At 53.7% G+C, this 24,612-nt stretch overlaps 1 protein-coding gene across 5 annotated transcripts; it reads right to left on the bottom strand.

Moving 5' to 3' along the window:
* Nucleotides 1–1,095: 1,095 nt before the first annotated feature.
* On the bottom strand, nucleotides 1,096–8,249 carry SPAG4 (sperm associated antigen 4). 5 transcript variants are annotated; one of them, XM_021944124.2, is made up of 12 exons: nucleotides 7,394–8,246; nucleotides 6,145–6,249; nucleotides 5,795–5,861; nucleotides 5,541–5,602; nucleotides 5,248–5,291; nucleotides 4,906–4,931; nucleotides 4,661–4,769; nucleotides 4,383–4,458; nucleotides 4,086–4,201; nucleotides 3,573–3,763; nucleotides 2,578–2,667; nucleotides 1,096–2,475 (listed from the first exon to the last, which is right to left on the bottom strand). In XM_021944124.2, the coding sequence occupies exons 1-12, from the start codon at nucleotides 7,938–7,940 to the stop codon at nucleotides 2,445–2,447; spliced, it is 1,464 nt and encodes a 487-aa protein (XP_021799816.1). In that variant the 5' UTR covers nucleotides 7,941–8,246; the 3' UTR covers nucleotides 1,096–2,444. The 5 variants fall into 5 exon arrangements, with proteins under 5 accessions (XP_021799816.1, XP_021799817.1, XP_009214470.1 ...); XM_021944125.2 differs by having other exon boundaries at nucleotides 2,303–2,475; nucleotides 3,596–3,763; nucleotides 7,526–8,240; XM_009216206.2 differs by having other exon boundaries at nucleotides 2,303–2,475; nucleotides 3,596–3,763; nucleotides 7,413–7,817.
* Between the last annotated feature and the right edge of the window lie 16,363 nt (nucleotides 8,250–24,612).

The raw sequence follows: 24,612 nt of genomic DNA, 5'->3' as shown, positions 1-24,612 counted from the left end.
TACTATTTAGACAGAGTCTTGCTGTGTTGCCCAGGCTGGAGTGCAGTGGTGCGATCTCAGCTCACTGCAACCTCTGCCTCTCAGGTTCAAGCGATTCTCCTGCCTCAGCCTCCCTAGTAGCTGGGATTATAGGCACGCACCAGCATGTCCAACTAATTTTTGTATTTTTAGTAGAGATGGGGTTTCACAATTTTGGCCAGACTGGTCTCGAACTCTCAACCTCAGGTGATCCTCCCACTTCAGCCTCCCAAAGTGCTGGGATTACAGGTATGAGCCACCATGCCCGGCCTGTATATCATTAATTACTTTCAATGACTTCAGACATTCTCTTATATTACCATTTCTATTGGCTGCTTAGTTTTTATAACAATTTATCGGCCGGGCACGGTGGCTCACGCCTGTAACCCCAGCACTTTGGGAGGCCGAGACGGGCGGATCACGAGGTCAGGAGATCGAGACCATCCTGGCTAACATGGTGAAACCCCGTCTCTACTAAAAAATACAAAAAACTAGCCGGGCGAGGTGGCGGGCGCCTATAGTCCCAGCTACTCGGGAGGCTGAGGCAGGAGAATGGCGTGAACCTGGGAGGCAGAGCTTGCAGTGAGCTGAGATCCGGCCACTGCACTCCAGCCTGGGTGACAGAGCGAGACTCCATCTCAAAAAAAAAACAAAAACAAAAAACAAAACAATTTATCTACTTGGTTACTAAGTTTCCAATTTTCTTTATAAACAACACTGTGTTAAATTTCCTTATAAATATTACCTTTGAATACATCTATGTATTTTTTGGATACATTCTTAGAAATGGAATTGCTGTGAGTAAAGAGTACAAAAATTTGTAAGGCTTTTGGTTCCTGTTGTGAAACTACCCTCCAGAAAAGCTGCATTCATTCATAATTCTAAAAATTCCCCAGATTATTTATTTATTTGAGATGGAGTCTCACTCTGTCGCCAGGCTGGAGTGAAGTGGCACGATCTTGGCCCACTGCAACCTCTGCCTCCCGGTTCAAGTGATTTCCTGCCTCAGTCTCCCAAGTAGCTGGGACTGTAGGCACGTGCCACCATGCCCAGCTAATTTTTGTATTTTTAGTAGAGATGGGGTTTCACCATATTGGCCAGGATGGTCTGGATCTCCTGACCTCATGATCTACCTGCCTCAGCCTCCCAAAGTGCTGGGACTACAGGCATGAGATACCGCACCAGGCTGAATTTCACCTCTTAAAGGTATAAACGCTATTAATAGTCTGCATATTCTTCTAAAGCTGGGAAGGTGTTAATGCCTACATCTTTATTTTTTTGTAGGAGTGTACCAGTCTCTTATTCCTGGAGATTTGAATCCTAGTTTTTTTTCAAACAATGCGATAATGAACATCTTTGTACATGTATCTTTGTGCACTTAACAGGAATGTTTCTGAATAATTTGTTCCTAAAAGTGGAAGTGCTAGATCAAAGTGTATATTTAAAATTTTAATAGATATTGCAAATTGCCCTCCAAGATGGTGCATGTTTTTTTGCTCATGCTGGTCCTCCTTTCCTACCCCTAGGTAGAACTCATTAATCCTTTGTTGCCTTCTCCTTCGTCTTTTTTCCCTGCAATTCCACTTTTGACTCTTAGAGTGAAGAATTCTTGGATCTGTAAATGCATTGTCCTGTTTCCTGGAGCCTCTTCGTTCCCCTGTCAGGCTCCTTGAGGGCAGGGCCTGGTGAACACTAAATCATCTATCCTGTGCCTCACACAGTGTTGGGAACTCAGGTCTCAGTAAGGACAACCTACATTGGGGCTACCAGGCCTGCATCAGCTCTGTGACTCAGAAGCTTCCTAGAGATTCTCAAGTCTCCTTAGCTTTTGAGTGTGTGCCTGCAGAAAGGGGGTATACCCCTCCACCTGTACCTAGCAGGAGTTGGGGACTTTCCCACTGGGGCTTGAGCACAAAGGTGGGTTCAGGCTGCCTGCAGTTCTGTGGTTAGAGGAATGCCTCTGGAGGAAGGTGGGCCTGGGTACTGCTCTGGCGCTGCCTTTCACTAGCTGTGTAACATTGAACAAGTTTCCTGACCTGAGCAGCTTCCCTCTCTGGTTGTGAGAATTAAGTTAGGTAATGTGTGTAATGTCCACAGCACTGTTTCTTGTACATGGTAGGCACTCCATAAACAGAAGCTGCTATTACGACCTTGGTCTAGACTTCTCTAAGAAAAGAGGATGCATAGGGAAGTCAACCCCACCATACTTAGATGCAACAGCAGCCAGAGCTCTCCCAACAAGAGCCCCCCAAAGCACTGATCAGCATCCTTCAGCAGAACTCAATTCTACTCCAACAATCAGCATGTTTAATGGGGCCCCCCTGTGGCACTGCCCTCTGCCCCCTCTGAGGTTCGCACACCATGGGCACGGACTCGATACAAGCATGTGAAACGGGGGTGGCCCCAGTTGCTTAGAATCTGGATCTTCACCTTGGGAAAGGCAGCTGGGGGGTCATTCTGGGGAGACAAATGGATCATGCCAAGGGCTGCCCTCCTCCTGGGTAATTCATCCCTCACTGCCCCACTCCCTTGGCACCTTCACCCTGGAGACAAACACACCTGCAGGTGGAAAGTCTGAATCTCCGATTTCTCAACATCAAAGGTGAATTTCCCCAAGAAAACTTCAGTTTCATCATCAACCTGGAGGCCCTGGTGGGTGAAGAGTGAAAGGAGGAACCATGAGGGGGACAGGTGGAGGGGGGAGAAGAAAACTTTGCTGAGGATCTTCTATGTATTCAATAGCTATATGCATGTTCTTATGTATTTTTTGATGGTTGTATACTATAATTCAGAATGTGGGCTCTAAGAAACCAGGTTTTATTTTTTTGAGACAGAGTCTTACTCTATCGCCCAGGCTGGAGTGCAGTGGCGCGATCTCTGCTCAGTGCAAGCTCCGCCTCCTGGGAAGAAACCAGGTTTTAAATTTTAGTCCTGCCAACAGTTAGTTGTGTTACCTTGTACAAATAACGTCCCCTCTCTGAGCATTACTTTCTTCATCTTTAAAGGGAGAGATAATAACAGTACATCATAGGTTGTTATATGGGTGCAAAGCAGGTGTGGTGGCTCATGCCTGTAATCCTAGCATTTCAGAAGGCCGAGGCGGGCGGATCACTTGAGGTCAGGAGTTTAAGACCATCCTGGCCAACATGGTGAAACCCCATCTCCACTAAAAATACAAAAATTAGCCGGGCGCGGTGGCGCACGCCTGTAATTCCAGCTACTTGGGAGGATGAGGCACAAGAATCGCTTGAACCCCAGAGGCTGAGGTTGCAGTGAGTTGAGATCGCTCCACTGCACTCCAGCAGCCTGGGTAACAAGAGCGAGACTCTGTCTCAAAAACAACAACAAAATAAGAATGCATGTAAACTGCTTGGCAGGGAGTAAGTGCTGTGCAAGCAATAACTAATATCTGGATATGGTTATGACTATAAAGAGCTCCAGCAGCTCTGAGAGGCAAACAGTAGTATCTCCATTTTATAGATGAGCAAGCGAAGACTCAGATAATGGCACCAGTTCTCAAGATTGCTTGGGGCTGTCTAGGCAAAATTCCCCACCTCCTATCCTCGTCCGCACTCACAAAGACCGCGAAATCGCGGGGGGCGCTGTTGGCTCCTCCGGTGTGCTCCACGCTGGGCGGTGGATGCTGCAGAGTGATGTCGCTCAGCTGCACTCGGCCCGGCAGTTGGATCACCACCTGGCCTTGGTCGCCTTCAAAAGCCCAGCAATTCCCGGGGAACACGTGAGGCTGCAGGTGGGCGGAGGGACCATCAGAATCGTCGGACAGAGCGACTGTTGCCACTCCCCAGTCCGGGCCTCAGCTGGACCGCATCCTTTGGCCCGCCCAGAGCTCCACCTCCAGCCCGCCCAGGGTCCAGTCCCCAGCATTGCCAGGTCTCTCCTTGAGTTAAAGGCGGTCCTCGGGCTCGTCCAGAGCCCCACCCAGGCCAAGCCAGGCCCCGCCTAGCGCCACGCCCTCGACTCAGCCAGGCTTCGCCTGCAGGGCGAGGTTTTGGTGCTTTCCACAGCGTCCCGCCCCGGGTCACATCCCGGGATGTTTCCAGACCCACCTCCAGGATAACCGTGGGCGGCCGTGCGTAGTTCCAGAAGCTGAAGCGATTCCAGAAGTAGGCAGTGTTCCTGTCTGCGTAGTCGTGGGATGTCTTCTGCAGGTCGATGGAGGCTCCTGGAAAAGGGAGAAGTACCCTCAGAGGCTCCCAGGCCTTGCCAGGAGTCGGGGCGCGGGGACAGAGTGGGGGCTGTCCGAGGCTCTGTCTTCGGCCGGTCAGGTGCATGGGAATGTCTGTGTCAGGGTCTTGGCCTCTTTCCTGTCTGCGTCTCTGTCTTCCAGTGTCTCCGGGTCTTACCCACAGAGCTCAGCGCATAGTCGGGCTTCCGCACAAAGTCCTCATTCAGCCTCTGGAACACGAGCTTGGCCACTCTCTGCAAGGAGGGAGAGCGAGGCCTGGAGGGGCGAGGCTTGCTGGCCGCTTTTACAGGTGGGCGGGACCTCTGGGAGCTGGTTGCTTTGGGGCGGACTTCGTGGGCCCTGGGAGAAATCCTGCAGGGCTCTGGGCGGAGCTTAAGTCGCAGGACCCTGGGAGCATGGATCCATCAGGGGTTTCCCAGGTGGGCCCGGGCTCACCTCACTGTTGGCTGCCCGAACAGTGGACACCTCCTTGTGGAGTTTATCCAGCTCGGCCTGGAGCTGTTGCAGCTGCTGCCCCTGGGAGCGCACGCGCTCGTGGTACTCACTGGAGGTGGGAGGTGGGCGCCGTGGGGTTGGCTCCCTGTCCCCCTGGACACCTCCCAAAGGCCCCCACGCCTTCAAGGTTCTCAAAGAAGCAACTTTGAGCCCACCAATTTCCCACCCTAGGTGCCCCCTTTCACCTTAGAGTCAGCATCTCCTTAGGTTCCTGTTGGATGAAGGGACAAAACACGGAGCCGCTCAGCTCCCGTCGTCCTTGCTCCTACCTCAGCCTGGAAACGGCCAGGGCTTCCTTTTTGAAGACTGTCCCCTTTCCTCAACTCCTCCTTGACCTCCCAGTATCAGAACCCCCAAGAGCCCCTCAAGCACAATCCCTCATAAATCTGTTTATATCCAGCCCTTCTTAAGGATTGTAGCCTCTGGCACTACCCCCACCCCAGCAGACCAACAGTCCAGGGGACCCCCACAATCTCCAGATCCACAACCTGCCAGCCCCCTACCCCAGGACAGTCTCCCCAACTCACATTCTCCAAAGGAGAGACCAGGTACAGAAGCCCCAGCCAGATTGCTGGAGAAAGAGGGGGAGGGGTCTCAGGGGAAGGAAAAGGAAGAGAATGGGTTTCCCCGGCATAAGGGGACAGTGGAAAGAGGCTTGAGGGGGTTAAGCCTGGGGAGGACAGTGGGAGTCTGAGGGGGAACTAGAGGGCTCTGCAGGGGAATGCCAGGAGCTGCAGGAGCGAGGATGTAGGAGAAAATGTGCTGGGTTTGCCTCCAAAGCACCCAGGGCAGGGGCTCCAGGGAATTCACTGCCCCTCACCTGCCAGAAAGAGGCTCAGCAGCGACACAGCCGTGAACAGGAAGCGGATGGAACAGACCTCCCTGGGGAACCGGAGGGAGGCTGAGGCCCCGACCTGCTCAGCCCTCCAGTCCCCACCCCATGGTCCTAGACCCAGCTCCTGCCAACTCGACTCAATCAGATCTGAATCGGCTCAAGCGCCAGCAAGGTCCCGGCCCTGCTCCCCATCTCCTCCAAAGAGCGGCCCCTGGGGCGCCAGCGTCCCTCCCTCTGACCTGTACATGCTGACCAGCACGTCTCCTGCCAGGGATAACAACACGCTCAGCACCTGGAAGAGCAGGCCTGAGGCCAGGACAGGGGGTCAGAGAGGGGCCCACGGCAGGGACAGGCGGGGGCTCAACGGGCGTGGTGTCCGGGTTCAGAAGGGGCTCGGGAGGGGCTGGGAGTGGGCCTGGGGTTCAGGAAGAGTAGGGTGGGCTAGGAGAATTAGATGGGGGCCAGGAGGATGAGTTGAGGCTCGGAGAGGGGCTTGATACTCAAACCGGGGCCGGGGGCTCAGAGAGAACTAGAGTTCGGAGAGGCGAACCCGAGGGTCAGAGGGGATCGCAGCTGGCCTGGCCCGTACTCAGAAAGCTCTTGAACACCCGCGAGGGAGGCATCTCCTGCCTCAGATCCAGGGTCGGCAGAAGGTCGAGCGGCTCCTCAGAGACTGCTGGAGACCCAGTGGGTTCTGCGGGAAACCAAGGGCTCCATTGGGGCCTTGCGCACCACAGACCTATTTTCCCCTCGAGACCCGGCCGCAGATTGCTGAGTCCAGAAGCCAGAAAGCTGGGAAGCCTCTCAAAGGCTTTGGTCCCACCGCAGCCCTATCCCGGCTCCCGCTCCGCCCTCTGAAGCCCCGCCCCTCAGGGAGGCTCCGTCAAGACTTGGTCTCCTGGGCGGGGCGCGGTGGCTCACGCCTGTAATCCCAGCACTTTGGGAGGCCGAGGCGGGCAGATCACGAGGTCAGGAGATCGAGACCATCCTGGTTAACACGGTGAAACCCCGTCTCTACTAAAAATACGAAAAAACTAGCTAGGCGAGGTGGCGGGCGCCTGCAGTCCCAGCTACTCGGAAGGCTGAGGCAGAATGGCGTGAACCCGGGAGGCGGAGCTTGCAGTGAGCAGAGATCACGTCACTGCACTCCAGCCTGGGAGACAGAGCAAGACTCCATCTCAAAAAAAAAAAAAAAGAAAAGAAAAGAGTTGGTCTCCTGGCCACGCGCGGTGGCTCACGCCTGTAATCCCAGCGCTTTGGGAGGCCGAGGCGGGCGGATCACCTGAGGTTGGGAGTTCGAGGCCAGCCTGACTAACACGGAGAAATACCGTCTTTACTAAAAACACAAAAATTAGCCGGGCGTGGAGGCGCATGCCTGTAATCCCAGCTACTCGGGAGGCTGAGGCGGGAGAATCGTTTGAACCCGGGAGGCGGAGGTTGCGGTGAGCTGAGATCGTGCCATTGCACTCCAGCCTGGGCAACAAGAGGGAAACTCCGTTTCAAAAAAAAACGGAGTTGGTCCCACCCCCAAAAGGATGACCCGTCCCCAGCCTTAGGTCTTGGTGGAGCCCGATTGTCCTGGGAGCCACTCACGCTAACACTGAGGCCGCACCTTCTCAGTGGCGCCCAACCACAAGATTTTACCCGCCCCTTCCAATAACCATTGAGGACACCGAGGCTCCGCCCCTTAAGGGATCTCATTTAGCACCTCCCCTTTACCCTACAGAACCCACCTTGTAGGAGGTGCCCAGATATCATCTTAGTCCCATTCCCCCCCGGCACCACCCTTTAGGCCCCGCCCCCTCCATCGGCTCACCCGGGGTCGACCCCGCCCGCACCCGAGGCCCCGCCCCTCACGGTTGCCGCGCCACGGGCTGTCTGCCAGTTGTGGCTCCGAGGCGCCGGCTTCTGCCGAGAGCTTCCTGCCCATGTGGTTCCTCCGGGCACTCCCGCGCTCAAGGCGGGCTCACCGCAGCTCGGGCCCCGGGCTCCTCTGCCCTCGGGGTCCCCAGGCCCCGGCCCCGCTGACCGGAGCCCGTTGCTGTCCTCCGAGGTGATGCTCACTGAGCTGTTCTCGCTGAAAAAGTTGGGCGTGTGCTTGCGCGAGGACGAGGCCGAGCCCGGGCGGGAGCTTCGCCGCATCCTGACCCCCTGCTGCCCAGTCACGGACGCTAAAGCCGCCGCGGCGGTCGCCAAGGCCCTGGGGCCTCCTTCAGCCGCTGCGCGCCGCGGGGACCACACGGACCCTGCTTGAAGTCGGCAGGCACCTGCCCTCCCGCTGTGTCCCGGCCGGCTGCTGACGTCACAGAGGAGCCTAGGTCTCCACGGGCCGCCCTGGCCGCGCGTCACGGAGCTGGCCGTGACGTCACCGGGAGCCGTAGCCATGGCAGCCTCTCCTTCTGACTTTGTTGTTGTTGTTAAGAGACAGGGTCTTTCTCATTGCCCAGGCTGGAGTGCAGTGGCTTGATATAGCTCATTGTAACTTCGAACTCCCAAGCTCAAGCGATCCTCCTGCCTCGGCCTCCCAAAGCGCTGGGAGTACAGGCGTCAGCCACCGCGCCCGGCCTCTTTTAAAGCAATGATGTCACAGCACTTCCCAGAAAACCCCATCTAAAATGGCACTCAGTGTATAACAGATTCTTTCTTTCTTTCTTTCTTTCTTTCTTTCTTTCTTTTTCTTTCTTTCTTTGTTTCTTTCTTTTCTTTCTTTCTTTGTTTCTTTCTTTTCTTTCTTTCTTTCCTTCTTTCTTTTCTTTCTTTCTTTCTTTTTCTTTCTTTCTTTTCTTTCTTTCTCTTCCTTTCTTTCCTTTCTTTCTTTCTTTCTCTTTCTTTTCTTTTTCTTTTTTTTTGAGATGGAGTCTCACTCTGTTTCTTTCTTTCCTTCCTTCCTTCCTTCCTCTTTTCTTTCTTTTTTTTTTTTTGAGATGGAGTCTCACTCTGTTGCCCAGGCTGGAGTGCAATGGCACGATCTTGGTCCACTGCAACCTCCACCTCCCGGGTTCAAGCGATCTCCTACCTCAGCCTCCTGAGTAGCTGGGATTACAGGCATGCACCACCACTCCTGGCTAATTTTGTATTTTTAGTAGAAACGGGGTTTCTCCATGTTAGTCAAGCTGGTCTTGAACTCCCGATCTCAGGTGATCCGCCCGCCTCGCCTCTCTCGGCTCCTGGGATTACAGGCGTGAGCCACCGCGCCCAGGCTTATTTTTTATTTTATTTTATTTTATTTTTTGAGACAGAGTCCTGGTCTGTCACCCAGGCTGGAGTGCAGTAGTGCAGTCTCATCTCACTGCAACCTCCGCCTCACAGGTTCAAGTGATTCTCCTGCCTCAGCCTCCTGAGTAGCTGGGATTACAGACACCCGCCATCATGCCCAGCTAATTTTTGTATTTTTGTAGAGACAGCGTTTTACCATGTTGGCCAGGCTGGTTTCGAACTCCTGACCTCAGGTGATCTGCCTGCCTGGGGCTCCCAAAGTGCTGGGATTACAGGAGTCAGCCACCGTGCCTGGCTGCTTTTAAAGCAAGCGATGACGTCACAGCACTTCCTAGAAAACCCCATCTAAAATTGCATTTAACGAATAACAGTTTCTATCCCCCATCTCTGTTTTGTTTTTCTCCTCAGCACGTATCACTAACATGCTATATATTTCATTTCTATCTTTCTTTTTTGAGATGAGGTCTCACTCTGTTGCCCAGGCTGGAGTGCGGTGGCAGGATCTCAGCTCACTGCAACCTCCATCTCCTGGGCTCAAGCAATCCTCCCGAGTAGCTGGGACTACAGGTGCCTGCCACCACACCCAGCTAATTTTTGTATTTTTTGTAGAGACGGGGTCTCACTGTGTTGCCTAGGCTGGTCTTTAACTCCTGAGCTCAAGTGATCCACTCACTTCTGCCTCCCAAAGTGCTGGGATTATAGATGTGAGCCACCTTGCCCGGCCCATTTATTTATTTCCTTATTGCCTACCATGTCCACTAGAACATAAACTTAACGCGGGCACAGATTTTCATTCACTACTGTATCCTCCAACACCTAGATAAGCCTAGCATGTAGTAGGTGCTCAAATATTCACAAATAATGAATGTTAAGAAGGAGCAGGGCATCACTTAGGGCACTTCTAAATGCTTAGTCCCCTTTGCTCTGCAAGCCCTTCAGTCCCCTCCTCTCATCCTAGACATCAGGTCAGAGAGCTTATTCAGGATCTGTGGGTCCCTCCCCCAGACCCATATTTCCCAGGGGTCTGTGGGTTGAGAATTCAGCACCCACCAATCATCATACCCACACTCAGGCTGCACACCTGAGCCATGGAGGAAAGAATGAGGAATCAGATGGTCACAGCCAGAAGACTAGAGGTCCCCAAACTCTTGCTATGTAACAGAGTATCAGTGCAGCTTATAGAAATTGAGCTTCCCAGGCAAACCTTGTGATTCTACTGCAGATACTGCAGAATTTCTGAGTTGACCCAGGAATGCTTTTTTGTTTTGTTTTTGTTTATTTTTTAGACAGAGTCTTGCTCTGTGGCCAGGTTGGAGTACAATGGTACGACCTCAGCTCACTGCAAGCTCTGCCTCCTGGGTTCAAGCAATTCTCCTGCCTTAGCCTCCCAAATAGTTGGGATTACAGTCATGTGCCACCACGCCTGGCTTTTTTTTTTTTTTTTTTTGTATTTTTAGTAGACACGGGGTTGCACTATGTTGGCTAGGGTGGTCTCGAACTCCTGACCTCAGGTGATCCGCCCACCTCAGCCTCCCAAAGTGCTGGGATTACAGATATGAGCCACTGTGCCTGGCCAGAGTGTGCATTTTTAACAACCACATTTGTGATCCTAATGAAAGACCACATTTTGGGGCCAGGCTTGGTGGCTCACACCTGTAATCCCAGCACTTTGAGAGGTTGAGGTGGGCGAATCACCTGATGTGAGGAGTTTGAGACCAACCTGACCAACATGGTGAAACCCCGTCTCTACTAAAAATACAAAAAATTAGCCGGCTGTGGTAGTGGACACCTGTGGTGGCCCGTGCCTGTAGTCCCAGCTACTTGGGAGGCTGAGGCGGGAGAATCGCTTGATCCCAGAAGGCAGAGGTTGCAGTGAGCCGAGACCGTGCCACTGCACTCCAGCCTGGGCCAGAGAGTGAGACCAAAAAAAGAAAAGAAAAAAAAAAACAATGCATTTTGAAACACAATGCAGTGCATCGTGCACAAGTTGCACAGCTAGGTAAACAGGTCCAGGTAGGGGAATAACACACCGCATCACATTAGCAAATCCTGCCCTCCAGTGCAGTCCTCTTACTGCCATCTCATACCTTCCTTAGAATGTTAGGAACTGGGGCTGGGCGTGATGGCTATGGCTCAGGCCTGTACTCCCAGCACTTTGTGAGATCCAGGCAGTGGATCACTTGAGGTCAAGAGTTCGAGATCAGCCTGGCCAATATGGTGAAACCCCGTGTCTACTAAAAATACAAAAATTAGCTGGGCTGGTGGCGTCCAGCTACTTGGGAGGCTGAGGCAGAAGAATTGCTTGAACCCAGAAGGCGGAGGTCACCGTGAGCTGGCATCGCACCACTGCACTCCAGCCTGGGTGACAGAGCCAGACTTCGTCTCAAAACAAAACAAGAATATGTGGCAGTGGAACTGGAAGTGGCAGCTTTTGAGGGGTTGAGGCACAGGGACAATCTGTTAAGCTATGTTCCAGCCCAGAGGAGAGATGCCCATGCCAGGCTCCAGAGGGAAGACATCAATACCTTGCTTCATTAAGTGCCACAGAACCCACATGGAAGAAGGGAGAGGAAGGCGAAGGCACTGCAAACTACAAATTCTGGTTCATACCACCCCATCTCTCCCTCTGCCGTGTTTTCTGTCTGTTAACTCCTTTGGGTCCCAGTGTCACTATCTGTTAAAAGGGGGAGGTGAGCTGGGCACAGTGGCTCATACCTGTAATCCCAGCACTTTGGGAGGCTGAGGTGGTCTCACAAGGTCAGGAGTTCAAGACCAGCCTGGCCAACATGGTGAAACCCCGTCTCTCTACTAAAAATACAAAAATTAGCCAGGCGTGGTGGCGCTCGCCTGTAATCCCAGCTACTGGGGAAGGTGAGTTAGGGAATTAGTTGAACCCGGGAAGTGGATATTGCAGTGAGCTGAGATCGCACCACTATACTCCAGCCTGGGCAACAGAATAAGACACTGTCTTTTTTTTTTTTTTTTTTTTGAGAAGGAGCCTTGCTCTGTCACCCAGGCTGGAGTGCAGTGGCACGATGTCGGCTCACTGCAAGCTCCATCTCCTAGGTTCACGCCATTCTCCTGCCTCAGCCTCCCGAGTAACTGGGACCACAGGCGCCCGCCACCACGCCCAGCTAATTTTTTGTATTTTTAGTAGAGAAGAGATTTCACCATCGAGACCAGATCCCCTGACCTCTTGATCTGCCTTTCTCAGCCTCCCAAAGTGTTGGGATTACAGGCGTGAGCCACTGTGCCTGGCTGACACTGTCTTAAAAAACAAAACCAAGAAACAAACACAAAAAAGACTGGGGGGAGGTGAAGCCTTCCCCCAGCATCTGAGGGTTCAGGTCTAATCTGGGCCTTTCTTAAAAACAGAACAGCCTGTCCCTCTTCTGATATGTTTTAGACCCTCAAACTCATTTGAATACATAACAATTGGCCAGGTGCAGTGACTCACTTCTGTAATCCCAGCACTTTGGAGCCCTAGAAGGGCTGATCAACTGAGGTCAGGAGTTCAAGATCAGCCTGGCCAACATGGTGAAACCCCATCTCTACTAAAAATAAAAAAATTAGCCGGGCGTGGTGGTGTACGCCTGTTAATCCCAGCTACTCAGGAGGCTGAGGCAGGAGAATCACTTGAACCCGGGAGGTGGAGGATGCAGTGAGCCAAGATCACACCATTGCACTCCAGCCTGGGTGACAGAATGAGACTCTGTCTCAAAACAACAACAGTGGAGAAATAGGCAGAACAGGGCTTTCCAACCCAGTACTGAGATGGAAAAGCTGAAGCACAAGAAGAGACCATGACTGGCTCAAGCTCACACGGTAAGAACCAGCTCCTCTGACTGTCTAATCTTATCTGCTGCCTCTGCCGCCGCCCAATACATTCCTTGTATTCAGGCCAAACTGAACACATTACATGGGCCCAGAAAACATGCAGCATTTCTTCTCACTGCCTAGGTTTCTGTCTTTGCTCCCAGCTCCTGTCCTTTGAGCCACGGGTCCCCAACCCCCAGGCCATGGACTGGTACCAGTCCGTGACCTGTTAAGAACCAGGATGCACAGCAGGAGGTGAGTGGTGGGTAATGGAGCATCACCACCTGAGCTCCGCCTCCTGTCAGATCAGCAGCAGCATTAGATTCTCATAGGAGCGCGAGCCCTATTGGTAACTGTGCATGTGAGAGATTTAGGTTGTGTGCTCCTTATGAGAATCTAACACCTAATGATCTGAGGTGGAACAGTTTCATCTCCTTTCCGCCCCCTGCCCCTACCCCTGACTCTGTCCATGGGAAAATTGCCTTCCATGAAACCGGTCCATGGTCACTGGTGCCAAAAAAGATTGGGGACTACTGCTCTAAGCCAATTTTCTCTTCTTTTGGGGTGGAGTCTCACTCTGTTGGCCCTGGCTGGAGTACAATGGCCCGATCTTGGCTCACTGCAACCGCCGCCTCCCGGGTTCAAGTGATTCTCCTGCCTCAGCCTCCTGAGTAGTTGAGATTACAAGTGCACGCCACCATACCTGGCTGATTTTTGTATTTTTAGCACAGACGGGGTTTCACCATGTTGGCCAGGATGTCTTGAACTCTTGGCCTCGTGATCCACCTGCCTTGGCCTCCCAAAGTGCAGGGATTACAGCAGTGAGCCACCACGCCCGGCCACTTTCTTTCCTTTTAAATTTTTTTTTTAAATTGAGACAGTGTTTTGCTGTTAATAGCCTAGGCTGGAGTGGAGTGGCATGATTACAGTTTACTGCAGCCTTGACCTCCTGGGCTCAAGAAATCCTCCTGTCTTGAGCTCCCAACAGGCATGAGCCACCGTGCTGAGCCTAAACCAATTTTTTTTTTTTGAGACAGTGTCTCGCTCTGTCGCCCAGGTTGGAGTGCAGTGGCGTGATCTTGGCTCACTGCAAGCTCCACTTTCCAGGAGCCTAAACCCATTTTAAACATTCCTTTTTTAGGGAAGCGCCTCTGGTCTCCCTCCTCTGAGTTCCTGGGCCCTGACCCTTTTCTGCTCTGTGGGTAATTCCAGTCTTTCTAGGCTGTGTTGCTATTGGAGTCATGAAGTTACTGGAAGACAGACACATGTGATTCTCCTCTCTCTGGCTGCACACCCTGCAGGGTGCCATAGCACAAGTCCTGCAAATAGAAGGTGCAGGACATGGTAGATCATGTCTGTAATCCCAGCACTTGGGGAGGCCAAGGAAGGAGGATTGCTAGAGCCCAGGAGACCAGCCTGGGCAACACAGTGAGACCCCACCTCTTAATAAAACCAGGTGGTGTGATTGCATGAGCCTGTAGACCCAGCTACTAGGGAGGCTGAGTCAGGAATATCACTTAAGCCTGGGAAGTTGAGGCTGTAGTGAGCTGTAATTGTGCCACTGCACTCCAGCCTGGGTGACAGAGCAAGACCCTGTCTGAAAAAAAAAATTTATATATATGCATATATATATATAAATTTATATATATTTACATATATATATATATAATTAAAAGGCCTGGCTGTGAACTCCCGTGAGTACATACTTTCACATATTATGGGTTCAGATTTCAGGATACATTCATGACTTCACTCAGCAAAAGTATTGTATATCTGTTTTAGGGTTATTAACCTAAGCGATGAGCTCTTTGTCCACAAAAGTGTACACATGCCCAATATTTTGCAGAAAATTTCAAAGATTTGCAGCCTCCATGGAGCCATTCTATGGTCCCACTAGGATCCTAGGACCCCAAGTTAAGGACACCTGGCTTCCAGCTGAATGACTATTTTGTTGCAAGCTAGGAACACACATTTAATCACTTTTTAATTCAATAAATGTGTTGAATGCCTACAGCACTACTTCTGAGGGCTAAGGGATTAATTTATTAATTCATCCATTTGTTCAGTGTTTTAAGGGCCTACCATGTGCCAAACCCTGATCTGGGCACTGAGAACAGGAAGATGAACAAGAAACAACATGAGGCCAGGTGTGGTGGCTCACGTCTGTAATCCCAGCATTTTGGGAGTCCAAGATGGGAGGATCACTTGAGGCCAGGAATTTGAGACCAGCTTGAGCAACATGGCAAAACCCCATCACTACAAAAAATACAAAAATTAGCCAAGCATGGTGGCACATGCCTGTAGTTCCAGCTACTTGGGAGGCTAAGCCTGGGAGATTGAGGCTGCAGTGAGCCTTGATTGCACCACTGCACTTCAGTCTGGGTAACTGAGTGAGACCCTGCCTTAAAAAAGGAAAAAGAAAGAAAGGAAGGGGCTGGGCGCGGTGGCTCACTCCTGTAATCCCAGCACTTTGGGAGGCTGAGACGGGCAGATCACTGAAGGTCAGGAATTCGAGAACAGCCAGGCCAACATGGTGACACCCCGTCTCTACTTAAAAATACAAAAATTAGCCCAGGTGCAGTGACTCATGCCTGTAATCCCAGTACTTTGGGAGGCCGAGGCAGGTGGATCACAAAGTCAGGAGTTTGAGACCAGTCTGGCCAATATGGTGAAACCCCGTCTCTACTAAAAAAATAAAAAAATTAGCCAGGTGTGGTGGCATGCGCCTGTAGTCCCACCTACTTGGGAGGCTGAGGCAGGAGAATCACTTGAACCCGGGATGCAGAGGTGGCAGTGAGCCGAGATCACACCACTGCACTCTAGTCTAGGCAACAGAGCGAGACTCTGTCTGAAAAAATATTAGCTGGGCATGGTAGCGGGCACCTGTAATCTCAGCTACGTGGGAGGCTGAGGCAGGACTATTGCTTGAATCTGGGAGGCAGAGGTTGCAGTGAACCAAGATCATGTCACTGCACTCCAGCCTGGGCGACAGAGCAAGACTTCATCTCAGGATAAAAAAAAAAAAAAAAAGAAAGAAAAAAGGAAGAAGAAAGTAAAAAAGAGAGAGAGAGAGAAAGAAAAGAGGAGGTGGCTCATGCCCGTAATCCCAGCACTTTGAGGGGCTGAGACGGGCAGATTACCTGAGGTCAGGAGTTCGAGACCAGCCTGGCCAACATGGTAAAACCCCGTCTGTACTAAAAATACAAAAAATTAGCAGGCTGTGGTGGTGGACACCTGTAATTCCAGCTACCCCGGAGTCTGAGACAGGAGAATTGCTTGAACCCAGGAGTCAGAGGTCACAGTGAGCTGAGATGGCGCCATTGCACTCCAGCCTGGATGATAGAGCAAGACCCCATCTCAAAACAAACAAACAAACAAAACGAAACAAAAAAAACAATTGAGGCCTCATTGGCTGGCAGGGAACAGACTGGGGTCCTGTTCACTCCCCTTGCCTCCCTCCCACCCTATCACAGCTCTCACTCCCCGAGGATGCAGGATGGAGGCTGAGGCAGTCCTGCCAGCTTGCAGCTGGTGGAGGCAGGGAGGGCTGAACTGACCTCCAGGACCTTACCCCTATCTCTCGCTCCTCTCCTCCCTCTCCACCCATGGCCCCCAGGCCTGCTCCCTGTGTGTTTGACTAAAGGGCAGGGATTGCTAAACCTGCTGGGTGAGTCCAGTGAGTCAGAGGTGATTCAGGTGGGCGGGCTGGTGGGCAGAAGGGCAGACGGGCAGTGGAAGTGCCAGTGCCACTGGGACCATGGCTCTGACGGTATGCGTGCAACGACTAACAGGGCTGTCCGGCACCCACGACCGACAAGTGAAGCTCACCTTTCGAGGTGAGGCTTGCAGGGGCGCTCTAAGGATATTTGAAACCGGGGGCTATGGATCCTCCATTCCCTGGGCCCTTGACCAAATGCCATCCCATCTCTATAGTCCGTATCTTTTCTCCACCCACCCTGGTATCTCCAACCTGCTGCCTCTTTCCTTCCTATTGTCTACCTTTCTTTAAGGGTGAATCCGGGAGGGACTTGACACTGGGCCAAGGGTGGGGAATACAAATTATTTTTGTGTGTGGGGGGGGAGGGCCTAATAAATGACTAGTTTCAGTTCTGAGCAGGTTTTACCCAGAAAACAAGAAAAATTCGCTGTGGTCAAGAAGCAGATATTGGTGAGGTCAGTACAGTTGGTTCCTGATCTGTCTCCCATCCAAGTCCAACCTGGGGTTCAGGGGCTCATTCCTGGGTTTGGGGAAGTATAGTCTTGGGAGATGGGGTCAGTCTGAGGCCTGAGAGGTCAGACCCAGATTGGAACAAATTAGTTGCAAGACTGAGGGAATTCATTCTTGTTCACTAGTTAGCCCCAGATCAGCCCTCACTCAGATTCAAACCCATGTGCAGGGATCCCTTCCAGGTTTGGGGATATTAGTCCTAAAGTTAGCTCTAAGTCTGGAGGATTGGCTCCTGTCTGAGGGTTAGGAATAGGTTTTTTTGGTTTTGTTTGTTTGTTTGTTTGTTTTTTGAGACAGGGCCTCACTCTGTCGTGCAATGGCACAATCTCAGAGCATTGGAACCTTCACCTCCCAAGTTGAAGCGAGTCTCCTGCCTCAGCCTCCTGAGTAACTGGGATTACAGACATGTACCACCACACCTGGCTAATTTTTGTATTTTTAGTAGAGACGGGGTTTCACCATGTTGGCCAGACTGGTCTTGAACTCCTGATCTCAAGTGATCTGCCTGTCTTGGCCTCCCAAGGTGCTGGGATTACAGGCGTGAGCCACCACACTCAGCCAAGAATAGGCTTTGGATTGGAGTATGGGGTCAGCACAGCATGGGTGTCACAAGCTTCCTCCTGTCCCCAGCTGTTCCGATGGCCCCACTATGGGGCTCCACTGGCTGGGGAGTGTCTGTCTGTGCAGGTGGTCAACTGCAGCCGTGTATTCAGCCCTAGGTGAGTCGGCCTGGGGAGACAGGGATGCAGGTTGGGCTGGGGGTGACTTAGAGCCATTCCCTTGGGTCACTCTTTTGCTCTATGCCACTCCCCTAGGCCTCTAGGGACCCTGGTGATCTCCCTGCAGCAGCTACAGAATACTGGGCATTTGGTGCTACAGGAAGCCCTAGTGGATGAGAATCTTCGAGTGTCCCCGGTGAGCCCCTCCGGCCCCCAGGCTGCCACCCTGAAGTACCTCTAGATAAAGTGTTCCATTTCTCATAGGGGAAAACCTAAGACCCAGAGAGGAGTGGTAACAAGGCCTCCAGCCAGGATTCCTTTCGGCAATTAATTCTTGTGGGAGACAAAGATGAATCTGGCTGGATTTTCCTGGTGTTTCATGGAGGGGCTCATAGCCTAGTAGACATGGACTTAGCTTCCAATCTCAGATCTGCAATTTCCCGTCTGGAAACTTGAACAAGTTCTTTAGCATTTGGAAACTGTTTTCTTTTTTTTTTGTTTTGAGACGGAATCTCGCTCTGTCACCCAGACTGGAATGCAGCGGTATAATCTCGGCTCACTGCAACCTCCACCTCCCATGTTTAAGCGATTCTCCTGCCTCAGCCTCCAAAGTGGCTGGGACTACACGCGCCCACCACCACGCCCAGCTAATTTTTTTATTTTTAGTAGAGAATGGGTTTCACCATCTTGACCAGGTTGGTCTCGAACTCCTGACCTTGTGATCCACCCTCCTTGGCCTCCCAAAGTGCTGGGATTACAGGCATGAGCCACCACGTCTGGCCTGGAAGCTGTTTCTCATTTATATAATGTTGAGTGTTTTGTTTAGTCCGTCATCATTTGTTGGGCTCTTATGATAAGCCAAATGCTGAGCTGAGCAATGAGGATTCCGTGGTGAGCAAAACCAGATAAAGATTCACACCCTTGGAAGGGAGGCAAACATTAAACAAATATTCACACAAGTAAATGTGAAACTGGAACTAGCAGGTGTTAGAAGCAAGCTGGTAGGGGCTGGGAGAGGGTACAACAGGGGAGTATGATCTACTTGGGGGCCAGAGAAGGTTCCCTGAGGAAACAGTACCTGAACTTAGACTTGAAGGATAATAGACGTTAACTGGGAGGACAGAATGTCCCAGGCAGAGGAAAAGGCATATGCGAAAGCCCAGCGCCTTGAAGGAGCACAGCTGGGGTGCCTGGAGTGAGAAGGAGCTGGAAAGGATGGTGGGGCCAGACCAGGCAGAGTAGTGAAGGTCACCATAAGGGATTCCCAACAAAAATGAGAGAATTTTGGAATCCTGTTGGGCCTCAAGAGGTAACTTGCAGCTGGGCACAGTGGCTCATTCCTGTAATCCCAGCACTTTGGGAAGCTAAAGCAGAAGGATCATTTGAGCTCAGGAGCTCAAGACCAACCTGGGCAACATAATAAGACCTCATCAATACTAAAAATGAAAAAAACAAACAAGCAAAAAAACAGAAGAAAGAAAATTAAAAAAAAAAAAAGAGGAAACTTGCCTACTTAGTTCTTAGTAGGTTGTAAGTAGTCTACATTATTAATGATCAGAGAGGAACCACAAGGCACCACAGATGCTGGTCAGAAGGATCTCTGCCACCTGGAGTAAAAAGCATTGGCATTGTCCTTGGGCCTCTCTTAGACCCAGGGCAGTTGGAGGGGGGCCCTAGGGGATACTGTATCTGGTTTTAGATCCAGGTGGAGCTTGACCTGAAGTACCAGCCCCCAGAGGGTGCTACTGGAGCCTGGTCAGAAGAGGACTTTGGGGTACCCATCCAGGACAGGTAATCCCCCCCAGCAACTGAAGCAAGACCTGGTGGTCTCGGCCCACGCAGACCCTGGAAAGGGAGAAGTAGTGCCTAGTTCCACTCTGGATCTGCCAATTCAGTGGCCCTTGGACGTGTGCTGACCAGGTGTTGCTCTGTAGTCAGGCATGTTCCTCTTAGTCCTTTCATTTCTCTTCCCCCAGCTTGGAGTTAATTATCCCCAATGTGGGCTTCCAGGAACTGGAGTAAGTATGTGGGGATGACCTGGAGTCACCGAGGTCAGTCTTGGAGTTAGGAGCCAGTGATATGGAGGCAGCCCCAGGGTCTTGGGTCAGAACTGAATCAGTTCCAGGGTCAGAGGTCAGTCCTATAATCAGAGGTCAGTTCTGGAATTAGAAAGGTCCCCAGGGTTAAGAGTCTGTCCTGGGATCAGTGAAGTCAGCCACAAGGTCAAGAACTGGTCCCAGGATCAGTGGGATCAGTTCAAGGGTCAGGGGTCGGTCCAAAGCTCCGGAAGTCAAGGGATTGCTCGGAGATGGGTGATGGGTTCCAGGCATATCCCTTGAGGGCCTTTCCTATCAGGCCTGGGGAGGCCCAGCTGGAGCGGCGGGCAGTGGCTCTAGGCCGCAGGCTAGCTCGAAGCCTAGGCCAGCAGAACGATGAGGAGAATGAGCTGGAGCTTGAGCTGGAGCAGGACCTGGATGATGAGCCTGACGTCGAACTTTCTGGTGTTGTGTTCAGCCCCCTCAAGAGGTAACTTGTACCCATGGCATATCTGCTCCCACACCCATCCGCCCTCACAAACACACAGTCCCAGGGTGTGTGGGAAGGGTGGATTCTCTGGTCACTTGCTCATAGACAGACACTGCCATGTTCATACACACAGTTACAGTGGCTCACATACATACAGGGGATGAAAGCTTGATGAGGGCAAGGTTTGTCTCTTCACTACAGCGTCCCAGTGCTTGGGACAGTTTAGCACATAGTAGGTACTCAATAAACCTCTGTTGCACAAATGAATGGTTTCAGGGCTCCAGGAATGAGTCAAATTCTGGGTGTAGGGTTGAGATGGAGGCAGCAAGACATGACCTGAAGGACTTGGAATCCAAAACTTCAGAGGGAGAGAAAACATCATTCCCAGCACCAAGCAAGTGTGTGCGTGGGCGTGCAGGGGAGGGACCAAGAGAGAGCTAACCTTAAGCTTCTCCCCAGCCGCGCCAGGGCCCTGGCCCATGGGGATCCCTTCCAGGTGTCCAGAGCTCAAGACTTCCAGGTACTGCTCTTTTTCCAGGGCCTAACCCTTGGGAATACTACCTCTTCTGGGACACACGTTCTTTCCCCCCACCCAGGCAGGTCTGGCTTCCTTTCCTCATCCTTCTGTACCTCTCAGGTGGGAGTCACCGTGCTAGAGGCCCAGAAACTGGTCGGAGTCAACATTAACCCCTATGTGGCTGTGCAAGTGGGGGGGCAGCGCCGCGTGACCGCCACACAGCGTGGGACCAATTGCCCCTTCTACAATGAGGTGGGCGCCACCACAGAAGAGGGCGAGCCTGAGAGAATGGGAGGGGTCCATGTGAGAACTATTCCCGGAGGGGGCGCGGCCTAGTTGGAAATGGAGCCAGATGCTCGGCCCATGGGTGGGCGTTAGAGGGGTGCCGATCTAGGAAAAGGTTGCAGTGAGAGGGTTGGGGGTGGGGGAAGGAGGGTCTTCTGAGCAAGAGACCTGGGTAAGCTGCCGGTTCACATCTAACCTCACATCTAACCTTCACATTTAACCTCTCATCCCCACTTCAATTCAGTACTTCTTGTTCGAATTTCATGACACACGGCTTCGCCTCCAAGACTTGCTGCTGGAGATCACGGTGAGCGGGGTAGGGGGGACCAGTGTCCTTCAGAGAAGGGGGGATGGGAAAGCTCAGGACTAACCCCACCTTCCCCCCAGGCTTTCCATTCGCAGACCCTCCCGTTTATGGCCACCCGGATAGGCACCTTCAGGATGGACCTGGGCATCGTCTTGGACCAGCCAGGTATGGAATCGTTCCCTTATTGAGACTCTGCACGGACAAGGACCCCAGAGATTGACCCCGCGGTGGCTCCGCATGGACCCCTATACACTCACTTCGGAGAGGGCCATCTCTGGCGGAGGCTGAACTCTTGGCACTTCCGCTCCTCCCTGCTGAGCCAGAGGAGCTCCGGCCATTGTCCGTCACTCCGATGACAGCCTCACGGCCACCCTGTGCGTCCCGCCGGTCGCCCCTTACCCCTGGCTCACCCCTTCTCCCTTAGATGGCCAATTCTACCAAAGATGGGCTCCGTTGCATGATCCCCGGGACACCCGCGCCGGGACCAAGGGCTTCGTTAAGGTCACCTTGTCCGTGAGGGCGCGCGGGGACCTGCCCCCTCCAGTGCTACCCCCGGCCCCAGAGCACTGTTCGGACATTGAGAAGTGAGCCGGGGTGAGGTGGGGAGGGGGACATGGATCCGGGGGTGGCCGTGGGGCGCGGATAAGGGGAGGGGCCGAGATCCCAGTTTCTCCCCACTGTTCGGTGCCCCCTCCCCCAGGAACCTGCTCCTGCCGCGCGGAGTGCCAGCCGAGAGGCCGTGGGCGCGGCTCCGCGTGCGCCTGTACCGCGCCGAGGGGCTTTCCGCGCTGCGCCAGGGGCTGCTGGGCAGCCTGGCCCGCGCCCTGCACGACCAGCGCGTCCTGGTGGACCCCTATGTGCGGGTGTCTTTCCTGGGGCAGGAGGTAAGTCCCTCCGGGGCCCACAGCGCCGCGGCTCCCGCCCCGACTGCGCGCTGACCTCCCTCCGCCCGTCTTTAACGCCACCTTCAGGGCGAGACGTCAGTGCGCGCCCAGGCGGCGGCGCCTGAGTGGAACGAGCAGCTGAGCTTCGTGGAGCTCTTCCCACCGCTGACGCGCAGCCTCCGCCTGCAGCTGCGGGACAACGCGCCCCTGGTCGACGCGGCCCTCGCTACGCACGTGCTGGACCTGAGGCGGATCTCCCATCCGGGCCGAGCAGGTGAGTGCTTCTGGCCGCCGCAAACCCGGCCTCACTCGCCTCGGTCCCATCGCGCCGTAGGGCCCATTCCCAACAGCATGCCCAATCCTCGCGACCCCGCTGCGCCTAGGAAGGCTGGTCCGCCCGCAAAACAACGGCTTCAAGCCGCCCCCAGACTGTGAACCCCACCATAGGTTTGGCTCTGTTGGCAAAATTCTGACCACAGCCGCCTGTCCAGTAACTAGCCAGCCCAGTCCCACTCTTCTACAGCTGTGCACGCACTGACACTGCTGGTCCACTCCTTTCCCCGACCCCTAGGCCTGGCGGATCGCCCGTAGCTCCGCCCCAATCCCGACCCCGCCCCCAGGGTTCAGGCTGCGTCCCCCGAGCCCCGGCTCCTGCGGTTTCCAGCTCCTTGGGGCGCTGAGCTGGTTTGGAGGCGCCCCAGGTCGTGTTCCACAGCGGCGCATCCGCAGCTGCTGGCCAACTTCTTCCCTTTCAGAGCGGCTTAGCCCCCCTCCCCTGTCCTCACCCCCTAATATTTATTTGGAGGAGATCAGGGTGAGGTGCACAGACTTACCAGCACTCGCCCTCCCCGCGCTCCCCTCCAACACGCTGCTTTTGTTCCCCACAGCGGGGTTTAACCCTACTTTCGGCCCGGCCTGGGTGCCCCTCTATGGCTCGCCCCCCGGCGCGGGGCTCCGGGATGGTCTTCAAGGTCTCAACGAAGGCGTTGGCCAAGGCATTTGGTTCCGCGGCCGCCTTCTGCTGGCTGTGTCCATGCAGGTGTTGGAAGGGAGAGCTGAACCTGAGCCTCCCCAGGCCCAGCAGGGGTCCAGGTTGTCCCGGCTCACCCGAAAGAAGAAAAAGAAAGCCAGGCGGGATCAGACCCCAAAGGGGGTTCCGCAGCACGTGGACGCCAGCCCCGGTGCCGAGGTGCCTGAGATTCCCAATGCCATGGAGGTGGAGGTGGAGGAGCTACTGCCGCTGCCAGAGGTGGGGGCTGGGGGGTAGCAAAGGGGGCGGGGTCACCTCAGCTTTGGAAGGTGGAATCCACTCTCAGGCGTTAAACATCACGACAGGGGTCTCAATCTGGGTGCCTGGGCGAAGAGTGAGGTGTGTGCCCACATGGGCTCTGGTTATATGCGCACATGTTGGGGGAAAGAGGACGCATACCCAGGGCCAATGCTGGGTCGGCGAGAACAGAGAGGGAGTAGGATACTTGCAGTGACTTCCAAGCCTTGGTCACACTTCTTTCTGTGGGCATTGCGGCCAAGCATAGTCCAGTCTGCTCCCTGGGAGGATGGGCGCTGACTCCAGCCTGACGGCCTCCCGCAGAATGTCCTGGCGCCCTGTGAAGATTTCCTGCTTTTCGGTGTGCTCTTCGAGGCCACCATGATCGACCCTGCCGTCGCCTCCCAGCCCATCAGCTTCGAGATCTCCATTGGTGTGTGGCCTAGCCGAACCCCTGAGTGCCATGGGTTTGAGGGTGGACACTCTCATTTCAGACCTTAGGACCCTGAAAGGGGCTGTTGCCTTTCAGTAAGGGGCGGATTCTGACTTCTATTGAGGCAGAGGTGGTTGGGCGGAGGTGGGGGGTTCCAGCCGTCAGCCTGGCGCGCACTGACCCTTGCTGCTCTGGGGCAGGTCGCGCAGGCCGCCTGGAGGAGCAATTGGGCCGAGGGTCCAGGGCCGGGGAGGGAACTGAGGGTGCGTCAGCAGAGGCTCAGCCTCTGCTGGGAGCCAGGCCAGAGGAGGAGAAAGAGGAGGAGGAACTGGGGACCCCTGCTCAGTGGCCTGAGCCCATGGACGGCAGCGGGTGAGTGCTCCCAGTGGCTGGAAGGGGGGTTTGGGAGGTCCCCAGGAGCCCAGAATGCCCGCGAAGCCTCCTCTCCACCTGCCAGGCCATACTTCTGCTTGCCCCTCCGTCACCGCAAGCCATGCGTGCATGTGTGGAGTCGCTGGGAGGACCACACCTGGCGCCTGCAGAGCAGCAACTGCGTGCACAAAGTGGCCGAGAGGCTGGTAAGGGCAAGGCCGGTGCCCACAGGGAGAGACCAGGCCATAGGGATGGCTGGGACACCACAGCCTTTGAAGGGAGCTCTGCAGTGGGGCTAATGGGCAGGCACTAGAGAGCCAGCACCTTGCTGGTGCAAGGCCAGGGGCGGCAAGGGCCAAAAAGCACAGCTTCTGGGCAAACTGAGGATGCCAGGAGTTGTGGGAGGACAGAAATTCAGAATTGCTGGACCCAGGAAGGGGCTGGATGAAGGAGATGGAGAGAGATACTGCCGGTGGGGTCCCACATT

Source organism: Papio anubis, chromosome 16 (assembly GCF_008728515.1).
Source record: "Papio anubis isolate 15944 chromosome 16, Panubis1.0, whole genome shotgun sequence".
In the NCBI taxonomy this organism is placed as follows: Eukaryota; Metazoa; Chordata; class Mammalia; order Primates; family Cercopithecidae; genus Papio; species Papio anubis.
This window is presented reverse-complemented; position numbering and strand designations above follow the sequence as displayed.

What these genes read in the sequence shown, in the direction of transcription:
- SPAG4 (XM_021944123.2), bottom strand. Translation starts at nt 7,940, where the DNA reads ATGGCTACGGCTCCCGGTGACGTCACGGCCAGCTCCGTGACGCGCGGC. An exon ending in TTCGGGCAGCCAACAGTGAG is followed by an intron (nt 4,459 to 4,660) that starts GTGAGCCCGGGC and finishes CCCTCCTTGCAG; the next exon opens with AGAGTGGCCAAGCTCGTGTT. An exon ending in CGCCCACGGTTATCCTGGAG is followed by an intron (nt 3,764 to 4,085) that starts GTGGGTCTGGAA and finishes GCCCACCTGCAG; the next exon opens with CCTCACGTGTTCCCCGGGAA.